Genomic DNA, 19,685 nt, shown 5'->3' with positions numbered 1-19,685 from the left:
TGTTTAGCCTTATAAACTCCCCTCTTAACACTGCTTTAGATGTGTCTCTGATATTCTGGTATTTTCTATCTTTGTTCTCATTCATTTCAAAGAATTTCTTGATTTCTGCTTTAATTTCATTGTTTACCCAAAAGCCATTCAGGGCATGTTATTTACTTTCCATGTAATTGTATGGATTTAAGGGATCTTCTTAGTATTGATTTCTATTTTTATTGCACTGTGGTCTGAGACTGTGTTTGGTATGATTTTGGCTTCTCTGGATTTGCTGAGGATTCTTTTATCCAATTTTGTGGACAGTTTCAGAATATTTGCCATGTGGCAATGAGAAGAATATATATTCTGTTGTTTTGGGGTAGGGAGTTCTGTAGATGTCTATTAGGTCCATTTGGTCAAGCGTCAAGTTCAGGTCCTGAATATCTCTGTTAGTTTTCTGCCTCAGTGATCTAATACTGTCAATGCTCTATTGAAGTCTACTGCTATTATTGTGTAGGAATCTATGTCTCTTCATAGGTCTGTAAGAGCTTGCTTTATGTATTTGGGTGCTCCTGTATTGGGTACATATATATTTAGGATACCTAGGACTTTCTGAGTCCTCTCATAATGGGCTTATCATGCCTGATTAAATGAGTATTTTCAAATACTAACACACAAGGTATACTTTAATATAATTGTATCGATGTATCCAATTATATACAGGTTAAAAGGAAAACAGATTTTTATTAAATAATGTAAATAACTACATGCCATGAAAAGTAAGGAGACTCAGTAAAAGTATTCTTTTTTTCTGAATTCTAATGGAGTCCACAAAAATCAGATATCATTTAAAAATGTTTAATTCAACCCACAGATGTAAAATCTTCTAAATTAAGAGTTACATATTGTATAAAAAGAAAGAGAAAGGACTTTTTCGTATTTATTAAAAACGTAATTAAAATAATGCCTACCATATTCCAAAAAAGTAATCACAATTTAATTTTTTTCTCAGTTTTTTTTCAGTCCTAGTAATTCTTCTTTTGTTTGATCTTGTGTCAAGCATTCTTTTTTAAGGAAGTATGTTTGCTTCTGAACTAAAAAGAGTCTTGGAAATCCTGCCTCAAGACACTGGTACAGTCTGAAAGTTGACAAAAGAATAACACCTCAGAGGATTCAATTCAAGGGTCCATTGTTTGAAATATCAAAGTTCACAGTGTCTAATAGGGTTCTTTCCAGATGCCTTCAGCAAGCATAAAGAAGCAACAATCTGCTTCATAATGAGATTAATTTATTAGTATAACCAATAATGTAAGAATGGAGGAGGGCAAAATTTTCTATTGGAATACTAACAAAATGAATAGGAAATCTATGGAATGAGAGGGAAAAAAATTCAAATCATATATCTGATAATGGGTTAAATGGGTTAACTTTCAAAATATATAAGGAACCCCTACAACTCAGTTGGAAAAAATCAAATACCTGATTTTAAAACTGACTTAAAATTTTTTTTTAAGATTCTATTTTTGGAAGGCAAAAGCAAGAGTTGCCACTGGTTACTCCATTAAATAGCATTATATGCCCAAGAAGTAATACTCAGTTACACTTATGTAACCAAAATGACAAGCAAATATTTTAAAATTAGCATTAGAAAAGGTAACATGACTGTAAAGTCAACACAAAGCAGAGAGAAATATTCTAGTGAGACATCAAATAACTGCTATCTGGATGCATTGCAACAAAAGGTAAGTAATAATCTCATAACCTTTGTTAAGCACTCTAAAACCAATATGTCATTTAAAAAAAGAAAGTAAAATTATTTCTGTATAAATATATTTGGCAGTAATCTTTTATAGACCTTTAAATTAATAAGCCAATTAAAATTGAGCCAAAGGTGACATTAGCACAAAAGGCAGAGTAAGGAACTCTAAAATACCTCCATGCTCACGAGTTGGAAGACTTAATCAGATAAAGATAACAAAGATAGTCCCCAAATTGATGTACAGATTCAACACAATTCCATCAAAATTACGACCGTCTTTTATACAGAAAGGACAGACTGATTCTTAGATTCATTTGGATATTATAAAGATTCATATTAGTCACAACAATGTTGAAAGGAAAAAAAGAACTAAGAGCTTTTCTACTTTCTAATTTTGAAACTTACCACACAAGCTGTAGTAATCTCAAGACAGCATGGTACTAGCATAAGGATAGATATATAGATCAATGGAAGAACATTGAGAGTCCATAAATAAATCCACACATTTTTGGTCAGTTTATTTTTGAAAAGGGTGCCAAGAACATTTAATGGGGAAAGGATAATATTTTCAACATAAATGATGAAAAAAACAAATACCCATATGCAAAAGAAAGATTGGAGTTGGACCCCTAACTCACATTATATACAAAAAATTAACTCAAATCGATTACAAACCCAAATGTAAGAGCTAAAATAATAAAACTCCTAGGAGGAGACATAGGTATAAATCCTTGGGACCTTGGATTAGGCAATAATTTATTAAATATGACATCAGAAGCACAATGAACCAAAAAATGTTTTAAATTGTATTTTATTAAAACTAAAAACTTCTATGTGTCTCAGGACGCTATCATGCATGAAGAGACAACTCACAGAACAGTAGTAAATATTTGCAAATTATATATCTGATAAAGATCAAAGATCCAAAATATGTAAAGAACTCTTACAATTCAACAAAAGATAAACAATTGAATTAAAAGATGGGCAAAGGAATTGAACAGACATTCCTCTAAAGATGATACATAAATGGTCAGTAAGCACATGAGAATATGCTCAAAATCATTATTCACTAGGAAAATACAAATTAAAACCATAAAGAGATACCTCTTTATATCCACTATGGCTATCATTCTAAAAATTAAATATAGACAGAATAACAAATGTTGCCAAAAATGTGGAGAAAATGGGATGTTCATACACTGCTGGTGGGAATTTAAAATGTTTCAGCCACTGTGAAAAATAGTCTGGCAGTTCTGCAAAAAGTTAAACACTGAGCTACCATATGACCCACAGATTCACTCCTGTATATATTCCCAAAAAAATGAAATCATATGCTCATGCAAACACTTGTATACAAATATTTATAGCAGAATTATTCACAATAGCTAATAAATGAGAATAACTCAAATGTCTATCAACTGAGGAATGGATAAACAAAATGTGGTATGTCCATACATTGGAATATTGTTCAATATCGTTCACTCATGTAAAGGAATGAAGTACTATATATATGCTACAACATGGAAGAACTTTGAAAACATCATGCTATGTGAAAGAAGCCACACAACATAGGCCACATATATTATGATTCTATTAATATGAAATGTCCAAATAGGTAAATTCATAAAAATATAAAGTAGATTAGTGTTTGCAGAGAATGCACGAATTAGTATTTCCACTTGTTGAAAATAGGAAGTGACTACTAACATGTATGTAGTTTCTTTTGGGGGTGATGGAAATGTTCCATAATTTCATAGTGGTAATAATTACATAACACCATGAGCATACTAACAGCCACGGAATTGTACACTGTAATGTAATAAATGTTATGTAATGGGAATTTGTGTCCATTTAAAAATTGTAAAAAATAGCCAACTATGGAAAAAATTTACTGGTTTTTTTCAGATTCAATGTTATAAATGAAGGAAATAATTTCCTTTCCTGCAAACTTTATTGTACATTCATTCAGATTTTCTCTTTCACTGTCCCATTTCACATTCTGGAAAAATCAGATATTTTAAGACAAAACTACTCTTTTCCTCATTTGGAAAACATTTGTCCTATTATCTTGCATAGACAGTTATGTTTTTTGTCACTACTGTTTCTACCATGGCCTCAACTATACATATTAGTTATAACATTTAATGAAAGAAAATAACTAACATAAAAAAAACTAGAAAAGATGATTGGCTACTTTCTTTCTTATACAATGAATCCTAAAATGGCCTTGAAATCTGGTACCAGCTCTTCTATGATGCAGTCTAAGAGCAGTCTTGCCCTCACAGGGACCTAATGGGAGAAATGCTCATAAGTGCCCTGGTAGGCTGAACTTGGTCCCACTGTGGATCTTAAAACAGCACTGTAAACTGGCTCCAGGCCCTCTCATCTGTGATTTGAGAGCAGGCCTGCCCACTCAGGGACCCAGTGGGACACACGCCCATTCATGAACCCAGAGGCAGGCCTGAAGACCTGGGTCTCAGCTGTAGGCCTTGAGGCAGCCCTGTTACTTGGTTCCCTTTTCTCTCAGCTGCAATCTGGACCAGCACTGTCTGCCTAGGAACCTACCCAGTGACCCTGGAACCTACCAGTGACTAGGAACCTACCAGTAGGAGCCCTTCTAAGGACCCAGAGGAAGCCACATTCATCCACATATCTCGTAACTAGCCTACAATCTGTGGACTCTAAAGTAGACCCTCATCCCAGTGCCAGACCTACTGACCAAGGTCTAGGAGGCAGTCCAATTTACCCAGGGAACAGACAGAATCTAAGCCTACTAGAGCCCCAGTTAACAGGCCTGCCAACCACAGACCTCACTGTTGACCCAGCAAAACCATGTGACCTGGCTCTACCTCCAGTTGACCACAATTCTGGAAGCAATCTTGTCAATCCTGGGAACCCAACAGGAGGATCCTGAGGATCTTTACCTGTAAAACCAGTCTATAAAGATGGGAAAAGGTGTTTGCTCCTTCAGATGCATAGAAACCAATGCAAAGTTACACAGATAATGATGAACCAGGCAAACATAATACCACCAAAGGAAACTAATGAAGTTCCAGTAACTAATCTCCACCCCAAATGGAGATCTACAAATTTCCCCCCAAAATTCAAAATAATCATCTTAAAGATGCTCAGTAAGATGCAAGAAAACACAGATAGACAACTAAATAAAATTAGAAAAACAACGTATGAACAAAATGAGAAGTTTAATAAAGAAATAGAAACCATTAAGAAAAAACACACAAAAATTATATAAGAACAGAACTGAATATTTTAATGGAGAGCTTCAACAGCAAACACAGTCACACAAAAGAAAGAATTAGTAACTTGAAGACAGGTCATGTAAATAGTTTAATTAAAGGTGAAAAAAGAAAAAAAATTAAAGAAGAGTGAAGAAAGTATAAGGGACCTATGGAATACCATCAAGCATGCAAATACACATATTATGGGAGTCCTAGAAGGAGAAAAGAGGGAAATGAGCAGAAAGCTTATTTAAAGGAATACTGGAAGAAAAATGTAAAAGCTAGAGTATTGGTGGCAATATGGGGATACGAAAATCCTCATGCACTACTGGTAGAATTGTGGTGTGATGCAACCATTCTGGAGAGTTATTTGTCACTATTTAGTCACTTAAGTACATGCCTCTCATACAACAATCTCACTCCTGTGTATGCGTCTTGCAAGAGGATTTACCTGTCTCAAAGGGTATATGTAAAAAGATATTTATCAAAGCATTATTTCCTCATGGCAGGACAATAGAGACAATCCTGTTTTTATCATTAGGAGAGTGGAAACATTAAACCTCTTGGATGATCACCAAAGAGGGCTATACTGTAATAAAATGCAATTAATAAAAGACATACATATAAACATATAAACATGGGAGGATGTTTTAAAACTAGCAATAACTAAAAAGAATAAGAAACAGGCAAGGTCTTTTTCCAATACTCTTTATATAAAATAAAAATACACACTTAAGACTTTCCTTTCCAGTAATGGTATACAAGGTAATTGAGACCAAACTTCCCACTTAAATTAGGAATGGTTGGTTATATATATATTCACTGGAGGTATTGAAAAGCAAAGACTGTGAAGAATTATGAATCCAAAGTTCAGAAGCAACATAGCAACCCAAAGGGGCAATTCTGTGTTTAAGGGCACTTTCCCCTTAGGGTATTTAACAGCTCCAGAATATTTGGCTGAGAGATTTAGAAGCACATTTTAAAGCCTTTAGTAAATAAAATTGCAGCATCTAGAGTCCAAGGCTCATGAAACTGGGGCAAGGAGATGTTCCTGATAGACCCTTTACATATTGTGTTGAGATATCAAACTGAAGGTATAATTCAAATGGTCCATAAACATATGAAAAGATGTGTAAAGTCATTAATAATGAAAATTAAGGCAAGATACTGCTTCACTCATCAGACTGATAAAAAGTAAAATGCCTAGCAGAGTAAAATGATGGTAAATATATAATAAACTGAAAATATCCACTGTTGCAGATAGGTATTCAAATCCATGTAATACTCTGAAGAGCAATTTACCAATCTGATAGATTTCAAGATGTACATACATATATAGCCTATAATCCAATCTCTGCTATATACCCTAGAGAAACTCTTGCAAATATGCTTAAGTAGACATACCGTATTTGTAGCAGTATTATTTGTAATGTTGAAAACTATGAAGAATCCAAAATTCAGCACTAGGGGAATAGAGTAACAGGTTTGGCCACATTCATACAATAGAATGTCGTATAGATGGTCATTAAAATTAATAAATTTTATCCTCATTATCAATGCTAATAAGTCTTAAAACCATAATAGTGATGACAAATTTTACAATACGTGCATACCACTTATATATATAAAATACAAAACACAAAATTATGCTATATATTATTTACATAAATATGGAATAAAAACATAAACACATCTTGAAGAATACATATCAACTTCCTAATCCCACAACATTGGAAGGGAAATGAGATTGGAGAGAATTACAAAGGAAACTCCAACCATATTTGTCTTGATTTATTTCTTTTTTTGGGTTGGTGGATCTGGTAAAAACTGGAAAAGCTGCTAGACAAATTTTAAAAGAGCACTACCATTGCCATCTTTCATTTCTTAAGAAGAAATGACCTTAAACAAACTTGGCAAGTGTTTAATTTTATTAAAGTTGGGTGCATGTAAGGTACGAGTGTTTTTTATCTTGCTCTCTATATTTGTGAGTATATATATATAAAACATTTCATAATTTAAAATAAATTATTTCATTCTATGATAATGTGACAAAAGAAACAAAGATGTGAAATAAAAACTAATAGGAAGGAATCCACTTTCAGCAGTGTGGCCAGGAATTTGCTCTCCAAAGAAGGGATGATTAGGCTGAAATATGGAGAAAGAGAAAGAAAGTTGATTTTAAAAGTTTCAAGTAATACAGTATGTAAACAGACACCAATGTCTGCAGTCTAAGGATGGCATTAAATCTGCTGGTGGTTTATATGTGATCATCATTGTACTACAAGTTCTATGAGAGCATGGATACTGAATATCCTGTTCAATATTGTATTTTCATCACCAGAATAGCACTTAGCACACAGTATGGCTCAAAAAAAAAAATCTCAGATAAAGTCAATGATATGGTTTAAGGGACTCAAACGTTAGAGCGCTCAGACAGTAACAAGGACAGACAGGAGCAATTAAGAATCTGATCAGGTCAATGCTGTGAAATAGACAAGTGTGATCTTTGATAACTCCTTTCTAAAATCTCTTTGATCTTTTATCTCTTTTATCTTTCATTGATCCTCTACTCTTGAAATCCTTATTTTATATCACTTTCTTCCAGGACCATTACTCAATCAACTGCTAAAAAAGAAAACCCAAAAACCCTAAAGTCTATAGTTATAACTCACTCAGTCCCAGAAATGAATCTGCAATGCATGAGTTACTATCATGGTAACGTGTCCCTGACATTCTTTGTCAGCATCCTTTGTCACCTGCTTGTAAGGATTTTGAAAGAGATGGAGAAAGGTAGGTTGAAGGTTCCTTATCAGGAGGTTTGCTGTCAAAGCTCATTCTAAATGGAATACAAATTTTATCTTCCAGACATGCCCCAGTACCTATCAGAATTTAGCCTTGAGAAAAATGAGGCAACCACTGAGAGTAATGACCCTTTTAGGGAATCTGTGCTCAATTCTGAACTCTATTCAGAGGCCTTGGGGTGGGGCTTGTTTGTACATAGTGGCCACATAAAGCCTGGTAAACTCAGCTGGTCTCCAGGGCGAGGCTGAGGGCAGAGAGTTGGACACAACCCTGAGATTTATCCCTCACAATGCGGAAAGACAGACTTCTTCATTTATGTCTCGTGCTACTTCTTATCCTGCTTTCTGCCAGTGACTCAAACTCTGCAGAACCGTAAGTCTCACTCAAGACCCCTTCCTCCAGAGTGCGTTTCAGTCTCTCCCTTGTGTCTTCGCTTTGCCTTCCTTTGTAAATGCCACCTTTCCACTCATTACAATACCTTCCAAATATAAGAAATTATTCCAGTTAATCCCTTGTTTATCTTTCATTTATCCTCTATTCTTGAAATCATTTTTTCTACACTGGGCCAATCAGAGTCATAAATACAAGTAGTCACTAGGAAGCATGATTAAATAAAACACTAGATCCCACCTTCACAGAACCATTCTTTTGGATTGAAGGCACTGAATATAAAGATATTCAAAATATATAGTGAAGTGCAACTTAACATGTATTGTAGGCCATATATATATATATACAGAAAGTATAGCTCCTTTATTTTTCAATCATGTATCAAGTCTTCACCAACAGCTCCCAGTGGGGGACCAAAGCGGGGAAAATAATTTTAACCCTATCCAGTTGTAAGTTGGTACAACTCAATAATTGTAAGACTTCTTTTCCACCTCTCCCCAGTTCCTCTCCTCTATAGTGTCTAGAGAACTGTGGTCTCCATTAACTCCTAATAGAGAAAAGTGTCAGAGTCCTTGGTCTCAAAGTTCTCCATCCTTCTTGGCTACCGTCAGTCTGACTTCTCCTTACTTGCTGGCATGCACTGTTGAAGTTTAGCCATCTGGTTTCTCTTGTGTGTTCAGGACCCAACAGTCCTCTCTAACTGACTGTCTCACTTCAGCTGTTTCATATCCCATAGAACTCCTACCTTTGCATCCTGCCTCAAATACTATGGCTATTGTTTCAACACAGCCTGTGATGCAGGGTCACCTTGCCCCTTTGCAGTCCAGGCCATTTAAGGTCCCTGGCCTTAACCCAGCTGCCTTTACATTTCTTCCAGAGAATGGTGAGAACTCTTGGGTCCAATAATAGCACATAGGCACTGAGGTGTCCTGGAGAGGTTAAACTTCTACCTCTCTCTTGCATACCCACACTGCACTTCTAGATGCCTATCGTGTCTCCTGTATTCCAGACTGACACAGGGAAGTCTTCAGAGTCCCAAATGGGGAAAGGGATAAGGGGTCCCTCTGCTCTGTGTGTTACCCTTATTCATCTAACTCAAATGGCCTTCTTCAGGCCAAAGCGCAGAAAGCAGAAATAAGGAGTTCAATCCAGTAAGTCTCCTGCTTTCCTCAGGCTTTTTCCTTGCACAATTTCCTGGCAACCGGTAGGGGTACATTTCTCCCCCACTATCCCTCTACCTCATCTACAGCGGTGGGCGCTACTACTTCCAGCTGCTCTCCATCCAGAAAGCATTTGGGAATATGTGGAGGCTATTTTGCTTTCTGAGAGCAGACTGAATGGATAAAGCGAGTCGCGTGTATTGGGTCAGAAACATTAAGCAATTTGTGGTTCTGGATGCAGTCCTACACTACATAGGACCATGCTGCCATTGAAACCATCCTTTTACGTTGTGTCCGCCACTGAACAAAGAACAACAAGCCTCACGCCCTAGTTATCACAAGCAGAAGGGGTGTTTTCTCCCTTTGTAAGGAGAAAACTTAACTTCATCCCTCCAGAATTAACCCTTGATGTGATAAATGAGAGAGATTACAAAAGAGAACCAATAGCCATTCTCCCCTGCCTTGGGGCAGTAAGCTTCAGAAAGATGAAGGTTTCAGGGGAATAAAATGAAAAAGAGAAAATTAAAAGTTATCACTTTAATATTTGCTACATTTAGTCCCTGCTAAAGAGGCAAATATTTAAAATGCAAACATTCATGATTGAGTAAACATATATTAAAACATTTTAGCAGCTCACTACCAATGAAATCTTGGGCAAGTTTGTCAACTTGGATTTGTTCCGATTTCAATATCTGTTAAAAAAATATTAATTGAACTCATGTAAAATAGTTCTTTAGAATGTCAAATATATGTGGAATTAATTTTTAATCGTGATATCTTTTAGGCTTATAATTTATAAGAATAAAAATAGTAAATAAATTATAAATATATATATACCTTCTTATTAAGATGAAAGAACTAAAGGAAAAATTTTTTGATGGAGAAGTAAAAAATGATACATTTTTATTATTTATTATGCTGTTAAAAGAGCAGTGATCAGGAGATCAGAAGCATCCAGATACCAGAAAAAGATTAAGACATAAGAGACTAGCTGAACGACTATCGGTGAGTTACTTAACTGCCCTCAGCTTCTCTGCTAGAGAACAAAACCTTACTACTCATACAGTAAAATCATCTGAAACTTGGATGATTTCAGAGTGGCCCTGGAGATTCATGGCATATAGTTTTGCCCAGGAACACTTTAAAACACATGTAGCAAGACTGGTGTGCTGGAGCAGACTACATGGAGGATGAGGGGACCAAATTTGAGTTCCAGATTCCACAACTCAATTATCCTTGGATTCTCTCCTCCTAGTCTCACACCTATTAATTTTGTAAAGCAACAATATTGGGTTTCTTGTGTCAAATTGTCTGTCCAAAAAACAATTTAAAAAGTAAGAGTTTATGTTGGCAATGGAAAGTAAGGGTAGTAAAATAATATAAGAAAATAATAGTTTTTACTTGCAAATTTACTCTATAAATGGCCTAACCCTGCAGATATTGAATCATGAATCATTGAATCATTAAAGCTTTGAAGAGTTACATTTTAGTCACGATTTACTGATTTGGCATGGGGGCAGGGATTTTATCCATCTGTTATGGATTCAAGTTTTGGGGACTGATGAGGATCTCATCTTTTAGCTTCCATGAACATGGAGAGTATCATGCATGTACCTTACAGCATTGCTGGGAAGATTAAATGGCTTAATACAGAGACAGCTTAACAATTCTTGTCATGTGGCAGATGCTCAAAAACAGCAACAACAAAAACACATTCTCTTTCAGCCCATGGGATTTCAGAGTGTGGAGAGATTATATTGAGTTGGAGGCTTCTGGAAAGTGACAGAAAAATATGGAGTGGGGGGCATTAGAGACAAAGGACACTCATCAATAAAGCTAAGGCAAGAATGTGAGGCTTACACAAAAAATTGCCTGTGCCTCTGAAAAACTGAAAACTTTCAACAATTTAAATAAAAAAGAAAAGACTTTTCAAAATAATATGTACTTTTAGTACTCATATAAACTTTGCTTTTTTTTTTTTTTGAAACAGGGTCTCACTCTGTCACTCTGAAAGCACTGGTGCAATCATAGCTCACTGTAGCCTCAACCTCGTGGGCTTAAGTGATCCTTCTTGCCTCAGCCTCCTGAGTAACTGCTACTACAGCCATGCGCCACCTGGCTAAATTTTTTATTTTAATTTTTGTAGAGATGGGGGACCTCACAATGTTGTGCAGGCTGTTCTCAAACTCCTGGCCTCAAGTGACTCTCCTGCCTCAGCCTCCCAAAGTGCCGGGAACTAGGTATAAGCCACTTCTCCCAGCCTGAACCTGTTTGTTTGTTTTTTTTTATTGAAAAGATAACCTATCCACCCATGTGATTCGGAAACAAACATGTTTATAAACATGGACATACTAATATTAAATTATTAATGTTAATTGCCTCAAGAAATTGAGCATAAAGGGAAATGATAATAAAATACAGTGTGTGTTTGTGTAGCGTGTGTGTAGCAGGGAGTTGTGCATGTAAATAATTGACAAAATTTTCAAACTCGTTGATAAAATATTGACTTTGAGTTGTATCTGAGGAGCCTAAGAGAAACAGCAAATACTTTTTTTCAGTGTTGCTGATATTAAGAAAATGATTTTGCAATATACACATGTGTTATTTTGTGTAATGATATATGCTTACTGAAGTTCTTTCAGTTGAATTTCTGTAAATCTAGTCACGGTGTTCATTCCAAAGTGATGTTTATCTAGACAGATTTTAATGTAAGTCCTTTTTACGATGAATAATCACTCCCAATTTTTTATATATGTGTGTGTGTTTGTGTGCGTGCACTTTTATGGATATATATTCAAGAATTCAGATTTTTTTTAAAGTTCAAAGTTAAAGTTTAAAGAGCTCAGACTGCTCTTTAAAGCAAGGAATGCCTGTGAAATTGTAACATCTTGGAAAGCAATCTCCAGTGTTGTGTGGCTCCAGATTGTGTGGCTGAGGCATGACTGATGAGTAAAAGATAAAATTTTTGTGCTGATCTGTGACAGAACCTCCATTGACTTAGTCCATTGACTTTTAGAATAAAACTGATTGCACCAATTAATACATATTGTTATGAAAACACATTTATGGATGAAAACGCTTACTGTCATCAGTTTTTCTCTAATTTAGACTTCTTCCTTTCCCAGGCAGTATATGGTGTTGGTCCCCTCCCTGCTCCACACTGAGGCCCCTAAGAAGGGCTGTGTCCTTCTGAGCCACCTGAATGAGACAGTGACTGTAAGTGCTTCCTTGGAGTCTGGCAGGGAAAACAGGAGCCTCTTCACTGACCTGGTGGCGGAGAAGGACTTATTCCACTGTGTCTCCTTCACTGTGAGTGCTACGGTGCCAGCTGGCTATCCCTGCTTGATACATTTTATTGAGCTCTATAGGTCATGGTGATGGAGCTCTGGTGTGCAATCCCAAGGTATGACTTTAAGAATGTAGTTAGGACTTCAGGGGCCAGGTGCGGTGGCTCACGCCTGTAATCCCAGCACTTTGGGAAGCCAAGGCGGGCAGATCACGAGGTCAGGAGATCGAGACCATCCTGGCTAACAAGGTGAAACCCCGTCTCTACTAAAAATACAAAAAATTAGCTGGGTGTAGTGGCAGGCGCCCGTAGTCCCAGCTACCTGGGAGGCTGAGGCAGGAGAATGGCGTGAACCCGGGAGGGGAAGCTTGCAGTGAGCCGAGATCGCGCCACTGCACTCCAGCCTGGGCGACAGAGCGAGACTCCGTCTCAAAAAAAAAAAAAAAAAAAAAAGGAATGTAGTTAGGACTTCAGAAAGGACTAAAAATAGTGAGTTTTCAGCTATTAAGGAACAAAGCATTTTTTACCAGAGTAAGGAAGAAATACTCTTCTGAATTTCATTCCTAAATAATAATCCTATTGCCCACAAAAATTTCATGACTTAGAGGAGTTTTCTAGTTTTGATTGTAACTGTCTCTTTAAGGATCGGGCTGGACATTTCCTAGAAATAGATCGTATGAAAATTTCATGATAAAAACTTTGCATGCAACATAATTTTTTGCACATGCAGGATACCCTAAGCAAACACCTAGTACCTCTTTAAAGTTGCCTAACTTGGGAAACTCAGCTCCTATGCTCTCCCATATTTTTTCAGAGATGTTTCTCTCCATTCCTTCAGAATATATATACTCAGTTAAAAGGCATCTAATTTAATAACTAGAGCTCTAGGTGAATTCCATGGAGATCTGGGTTCTATTGATGGCCACTCTTACTGATACAATTCCTCTATCTCACATTAATATCGTCACTCTTATGTCTGAAGAAATAGTCACACCTTCCTTCTCCTTGGTGAAGCAGAAGGAGAGACAGGAAATAGCAATGACTGAAGAATGCAGAGGGAGAAGACTGCACAGTTCCCCAGTAGTAAAAAATCCTTTGCTTTTTAGCTCCCAAGGATCTCAGCCTCTTCAGAGGTGGCATTCCTTAGCATCGGGATAAAGGGGCCTACGCAAGATTTCAGGAAGAGGAACACAGTTCTGGTACTGAACACCCAAAGTCTGGTCTTTGTCCAGACAGACAAACCCATGTATAAACCAGGACAGACAGGTAAGTAGGGAAATTCCACTGTTTGGGGCAACACTGAGAAGGGCCACCTGAACCGCCAAAGTCTCCATTATCCTAGCCCCGTAGCCTCCTGTCTTATTACCCAAATTACCTGCTTTATCATGTCTGAATCTTATCGGAGAACTACTTTTCCAGTAAGATTCCGTGTTGTCTCCGTGGATGAAAATTTTCGCCCTCGAAATGAACTGGTAAGCATCCACTGTCTGTGGTTTGGGTTGTGGGTAGAGTGGGAATACTCACCCAGAGTGAGGTAGAAAGGTAGAAGAAAAGCGAGAGGATGAAAGACACTTGTTTTTGAACTTGGCTCCAGCCTCAGCACAGATTTGCAGTCTTATACAAAACAAAAATTGAGGGACAAGAGATGAGGAAGTTCTTTCTCTTATAACAGTATTTAATCAGTCTGGCAATAGCTGCATTTGTTACTCTGAACACACTGCATTGAGAATATTAAAGAAGCATAAGAAAAAAGGCACTATTCATATTCATACTTTCAAGGAATTTATGATTAAAAAAGCAACAAAGAATTATGCTTTTATGAATATATAGGTATATACAATAGACCATATTATAATTTTATTATATATTCTATACATATAGTATAGAAATATATTATACACAAAGACTTTTTTATGCTAATTGAATTTCCCTTTTTTCAACTTACCTTCAATATTAGTGCAAAGGAACAAAGCTGCTTTTAATAGGTAGAAAATAGACAATGTTGAAATTAGAAGAAATATTCTTGGTTTACTTTCAACCAAATGATTCTGGGAATTCTATTTCTGTTAGGTCTAAATCATAATGACATATAACTCTATTAATATCTATTTCCCAACTTATGAAAGTCAGCAGTATAGTCATATTATTCACTAGGAGAATTTTAGTATCCAAATAATATTAATACTTAAAGATTCAATAATATCATTCACCAATAATAATTTTCAGGGAAATGGCAACACATAATAATAATTATTGAATATATTGTGTATGCTCATCCTAGAACTATTTAATAATTTCCCTGAGATTTTTCCAGTTCTGTTATGTTTCTTGTTGAATTTAGCTACAGATAATATTCTTCCTCAGCATGTTGTTTGATCACAAGTCTGAAATTGTAGCCTTTGCTGGAATTCTAATCACATCTCTTCTTTCCTTTTATCATATAGATTCCACTGATATACCTTGAGGTAAGTATCAGAAAAAGTATCTTATAAGGAAATTAGTACTTTTAGAGAGTAGGAGGTTCTGATAATACTCCAGACAGATGAACTACTTTAAAAATTTTCAGATCTGAATTCTTCCTACTCCCAGTTGTCAGGTTGATTGTATTTTCTCTTCCTTCTGTATTTGTCTTTCCAGAGGCAATGCTAATTATCACCTTCAAAATCATTTGAGTTGCTCAAGTACTATTGTGACTAAATGATTACTGCCCATGCTTCTTGTTTCCCTTCAGAACCCAAGAAGAAATCGAATTGCACAATGGCAGAGTCTCAAGCTAGAAGCTGGCCTCAATCAGTTGTCCTTTCCCCTCTCATCAGAGCCCATTCAGGGCTCCTACCGGGTGGTGGTACAGACAGAATCAGGTGGAAGGATACAGCACCCCTTCACCGTGGAGGAATTTGGTATGGATTATGGAAGATGAAAAAGGCATAACATTTTGGTTCCTAGAGTGTGAGCTCACTTAGATCCTTTGAATTTCCTGTAGATATGTTGAACTTGCAGTAGAGTCAGACTTACCTGCTTCTAAGACCATTAGGACGGTGTGAACACAGAAGCTCATAAGAGCTTGCTGATTTTCAGTAGCAAATTACGCTTTGCCAAGTATGAAACTTCTTGTTTCAGTGAAACCACCATCATTTGTTAACGTCACTGAGACCCGCTGTGCTCAAGAAGTCAGTTAGATTCTGCATGAATTGTTAAACCTTACCATCTTAAAGTTGATACATTGGAAAGTAAATCTAACATTCAGAGTGTTATTTTGGGAAAAATTATAGACACACTGAAATTATTTGTATTTCCAATAAATGTTTACCAACCTTCTTTATTCCTATTATCTCTATTAACAGTGCTTCCCAAGTTTGAGGTCAAAGTTCAGGTGCCAAAGATAATCAGTATCATGGATGAAAAAGTGAACATAACAGTCTGTGGAGAGTGAGTTATATTATCTAAAATTTTATATTTTGCCTCAATTTTGAGTGATTATGTAGGTACAAAATTATAAATTTACTTTGCCTCAGCACTTTTGTAATATTACTCCATTGACTTCTCTTTATTTAACGACTTACTATTAAAATTTTCAAATACATAAAAGAATAGAAACACACTTAATTATGATTTAACAATAAACATCTTTCCGTATTGTTTCATCGTATATTTTGCTTTAACATCTTAGGATAAATCACAAAGATCATGATATTTTTCTGTACATGCAGTAGTATGTACCTCTAAAATACAGAGACATTGTCCACTTCTGCGACACCACGATCACTTAACAAAATTGGAAGTAATTTTCCAAAACTAATTGCAAGTTTACAGTCAAGTATCTTCAATTGTCCTAAAAATGGTCTCATAAAGCTGGGTGTTCGCACATTGGTTTTGGTTATTATGACTCCTAAGTACCTTTTCTTTTTCCAAACTCTCTACAACGGAAATTTTCAATCACGTGCCAAAGTTAACAGAGAAGTAAAACACAATTTCATGTACCTATCACCTATTTTTAAAATTGTAAAATTTGTCAGGTTCTTTTTGCCCCATTTCCTCCTCTACAGTAGTTTTTTAGCTCTAATATTTTAAAGCAAGCCATAGGAATCTATAAATATCTTAGAGGTTTAAAAGTCTATAACCTCCTTTTTTAAATGACATTTCGCTGAAGATCATCAGTTGGCCTCTAGAAGTCTTGCTTGCAGAATCTGCCTGTTTGTTTTCTCATGGAACATTGAATTAATTATGCCTAATCTTTCCTCTGGGCAATTTTAAGAGGATACATTGAATGTTTTACATTGATCTTTTTGATAGAACAATTGTTCAATAACCAGAAATAGTGCAATGGTAGAACAAATTGTTTAATAACCTGAAATAATCTCTCCCCCAGAAATTTCCACTCCAGGAAATTTCACTTTCTCCTTTTCTTCATATGTATACCATAAATACTAATCCTGTCATTGAGGAAGGAGGATGCGCTGATACAATGGACTAAAAATGTGACAGAGAAGCCTAAAGATCACAGGTCACAATTACTGGGCAAAAGCCAATGATTAAGATTTTATAGAAGTGACTTAAACATAATATAAATGATCCAGTGACCGATGTCATGATTATGAAGGGTACTAGACTCAGAATCGGCAGTGATGAGTGTGCCTCCCCTATCAGAACTTACTGTTTTCACTAGGCATTCTGCTGCTTCTCTGTGCCTCCATCTCTTAAGCAGTAGACAGAGGGCATGAACCTTACCTATGACGTTCCTTTTCACTGTTGCCCTCTGTGATTACAGATACCTCTTACAGTTCCTTTTAACCTGAAGAAGCAAAACTGATAGCCTACAAACAAACAGTCCCAGAGGGAGCACGCAGGGTAAAGGAATATGCCAGCCTAAATATTATATACCAGAAACACCAAAACGCCTAGATCTCTGCCTCATTTCAGCCTCAGAGCAATGGCCAAGGAGTTATGTGTCTAAATTAATAGTGCCGTAGTGCAGATATCTATATGTTGGAGAAGGGCTTCAGAATAAGCTGCTTTGATTCTATCTTTTTATTTGAAGTAATTTCAGAGCCATTTGCAAATAGGAAAGAAAACCAATGTCCAAAACAAAATTATTGTGTATTATTCTGTTACCCATTATCTAATCAGAGAAAGGACTAATATAACATGTTCACACACACATAACCCTACTAATTATTTTGTATTTACATGCCTCATGTGTTCCTAGGCTTCTTTTTCTCCCTCTCTCTCCCTTCTCTTCTCTGTGCATGTGTGTCAGTGCACGTGTGCGTGTGTCTGTGCATTTTGTGTTAGATTTGCTTAGTTATTATGTACTTATTTTTATTCAATTCATCATCTACATTTGCTCACTTGGTATACAGAATAAGCTTTGATATTATTAAAACAAAATAAAGAAGAATGATAGAAAATAAGTAGGTTAAAAGGAAGAAACATTTTTTTAGTAGACAGAGTCTCTAACCCAGGCTGGAGTGCAGTGGAGCAATCTTAGCTCACTGTAGCCTCAAACTCCTGGGCTTATGTGAATCTCCTGCCTAAACCTCCTTAAGTAGTTAGGACTACAGGTGCATGTCACCATACCCAGCTAATCTTTTTAAAAAGCTTGTAGAGACTGGGTCCTGCTACGTTACCCATGCTAGTTGGGAACTTTTGGCCTCAAGCAATCCTTCTTCTTGGCTTCCCAAAGTGTTGGGGTTGCAGGCATGAGCCACCGCACCTGGCCAAAGGAAAAACATATATATATATGTTTGCATATATATATGACTGCACTGTACCACCACATTCTCTTTGGGATTAAATATATATATAATATATATTAATATATAATATATAAATATGTAATATAAATATATAATATATATAATTTATAATATATAAATATATATAATTTATATATTATTAATAATATATATTATATATTATATATTGTATTATATATAATATATATAATAATTTTATATTATATATAATATATATAATAATTATATATTATATTATATATAATACAATATATAATATATAAATATAATATATAATATATTTATATATTATATATTATATTATGTTATATATTATATATTACATTATATATTATAATCAGTACTCTAATAATTAATTATTTTAAACATTATATATAATATATTTATATATAATATATTATATATATTATATTATTATATATTATTAAGCAGTACTCCAATAATTAATAATTATTTTAATTAAACATTAAAATAAAATAATTATAATATTATATATTAAATATATAAAAATATTTATATAAATATATATATTCAATCCCAAAGAGAATGTGGTGGTACAGTGCAGTCAAGTTTCAAAGGTTTTAATGGCTAATATTTTTGAGGGAGACATTTTCCAGACAGCTTTCTACTTGGTGGGCACCCAGATGATAAAGATGTGTAGGCAACTCTAAAGAGGGACAGTTCTGTGGAGGAGTGGTAGTGGAAAATGCAAACAGCCATTCTCAATTCCTGATTTATTTCTCATGTACCAGATACACCTATGGGAAGCCTGTCCCAGGACTTGCAACTGTGAGCCTGTGTAGAAAATTATCTCGTGTTCTTAATTGTGACAAGCAGGAGGTCTGTGAGGAATTCAGTCAACAGGTTAGTAGGCGGTATTCTCTCTCAGTGCTATCACTGTTTACAACCAGTGAGACTCCATTTTACTAACTAGAAAGAGGGCATCAGGACAAGCTTGTCGCAAAATATCCCCCACCAAAAAAGGAATTTCTGTTCTTAGTCAACAAGATTCTCATTTGGACGACTAACTTTGGAGGTTACAAAGCAGATATGAGTATTAAGTTCTCGAAGGTCAATTAACATACTTAATGCAAAAAAAAAGTTTTCTTGTCATTAGAGACAGAATAGTAGATTCAGTGACTATTGATCTCAATCAGTTTGACATTTATTGGTTTTGGTATTTTTCTCAGCTTAACAGCAATGGCTGCATCACCCAACAAGTACACACCAAAATGCTCCAGATTACAAATACGGGCTTTGAAATGAAGCTTAGAGTGGAAGCCAGGATCAGAGAAGAGGGGACAGGTGTGAGTAATGAAT

At 35.6% G+C, this 19,685-nt stretch overlaps 1 protein-coding gene across 1 annotated transcript in view; it reads left to right on the top strand.

Moving 5' to 3' along the window:
* The first annotated feature begins 6,713 nt into the window (after positions 1–6,713).
* The window catches only part of LOC100981672 (pregnancy zone protein), a 61,968-nt gene continuing 48,996 nt past the window's right edge, over positions 6,714–19,685 (top strand). The window contains exons 1-9 of the mRNA XM_008960810.4: positions 6,714–8,145; positions 12,449–12,632; positions 13,716–13,875; positions 14,029–14,081; positions 15,054–15,074; positions 15,341–15,509; positions 15,954–16,038; positions 19,118–19,229; positions 19,556–19,670. Coding sequence (XP_008959058.2) covers positions 8,063–8,145; positions 12,449–12,632; positions 13,716–13,875; positions 14,029–14,081; positions 15,054–15,074; positions 15,341–15,509; positions 15,954–16,038; positions 19,118–19,229; positions 19,556–19,670 — 982 coding nt within the window. The 5' untranslated portion in view covers positions 6,714–8,062. The remainder of the gene's footprint in view (positions 8,146–12,448; positions 12,633–13,715; positions 13,876–14,028; positions 14,082–15,053; positions 15,075–15,340; positions 15,510–15,953; positions 16,039–19,117; positions 19,230–19,555; positions 19,671–19,685) is intronic.

The sequence above is a fragment of the Pan paniscus genome, chromosome 10 (genome assembly GCF_029289425.2).
Source record: "Pan paniscus chromosome 10, NHGRI_mPanPan1-v2.0_pri, whole genome shotgun sequence".
Lineage (NCBI taxonomy): Eukaryota > Metazoa > Chordata > Mammalia > Primates > Hominidae > Pan > Pan paniscus.
The sequence above is the reverse complement of the archived record's forward strand: the minus strand, read 5'-3'. Positions and strand labels throughout refer to the sequence as shown.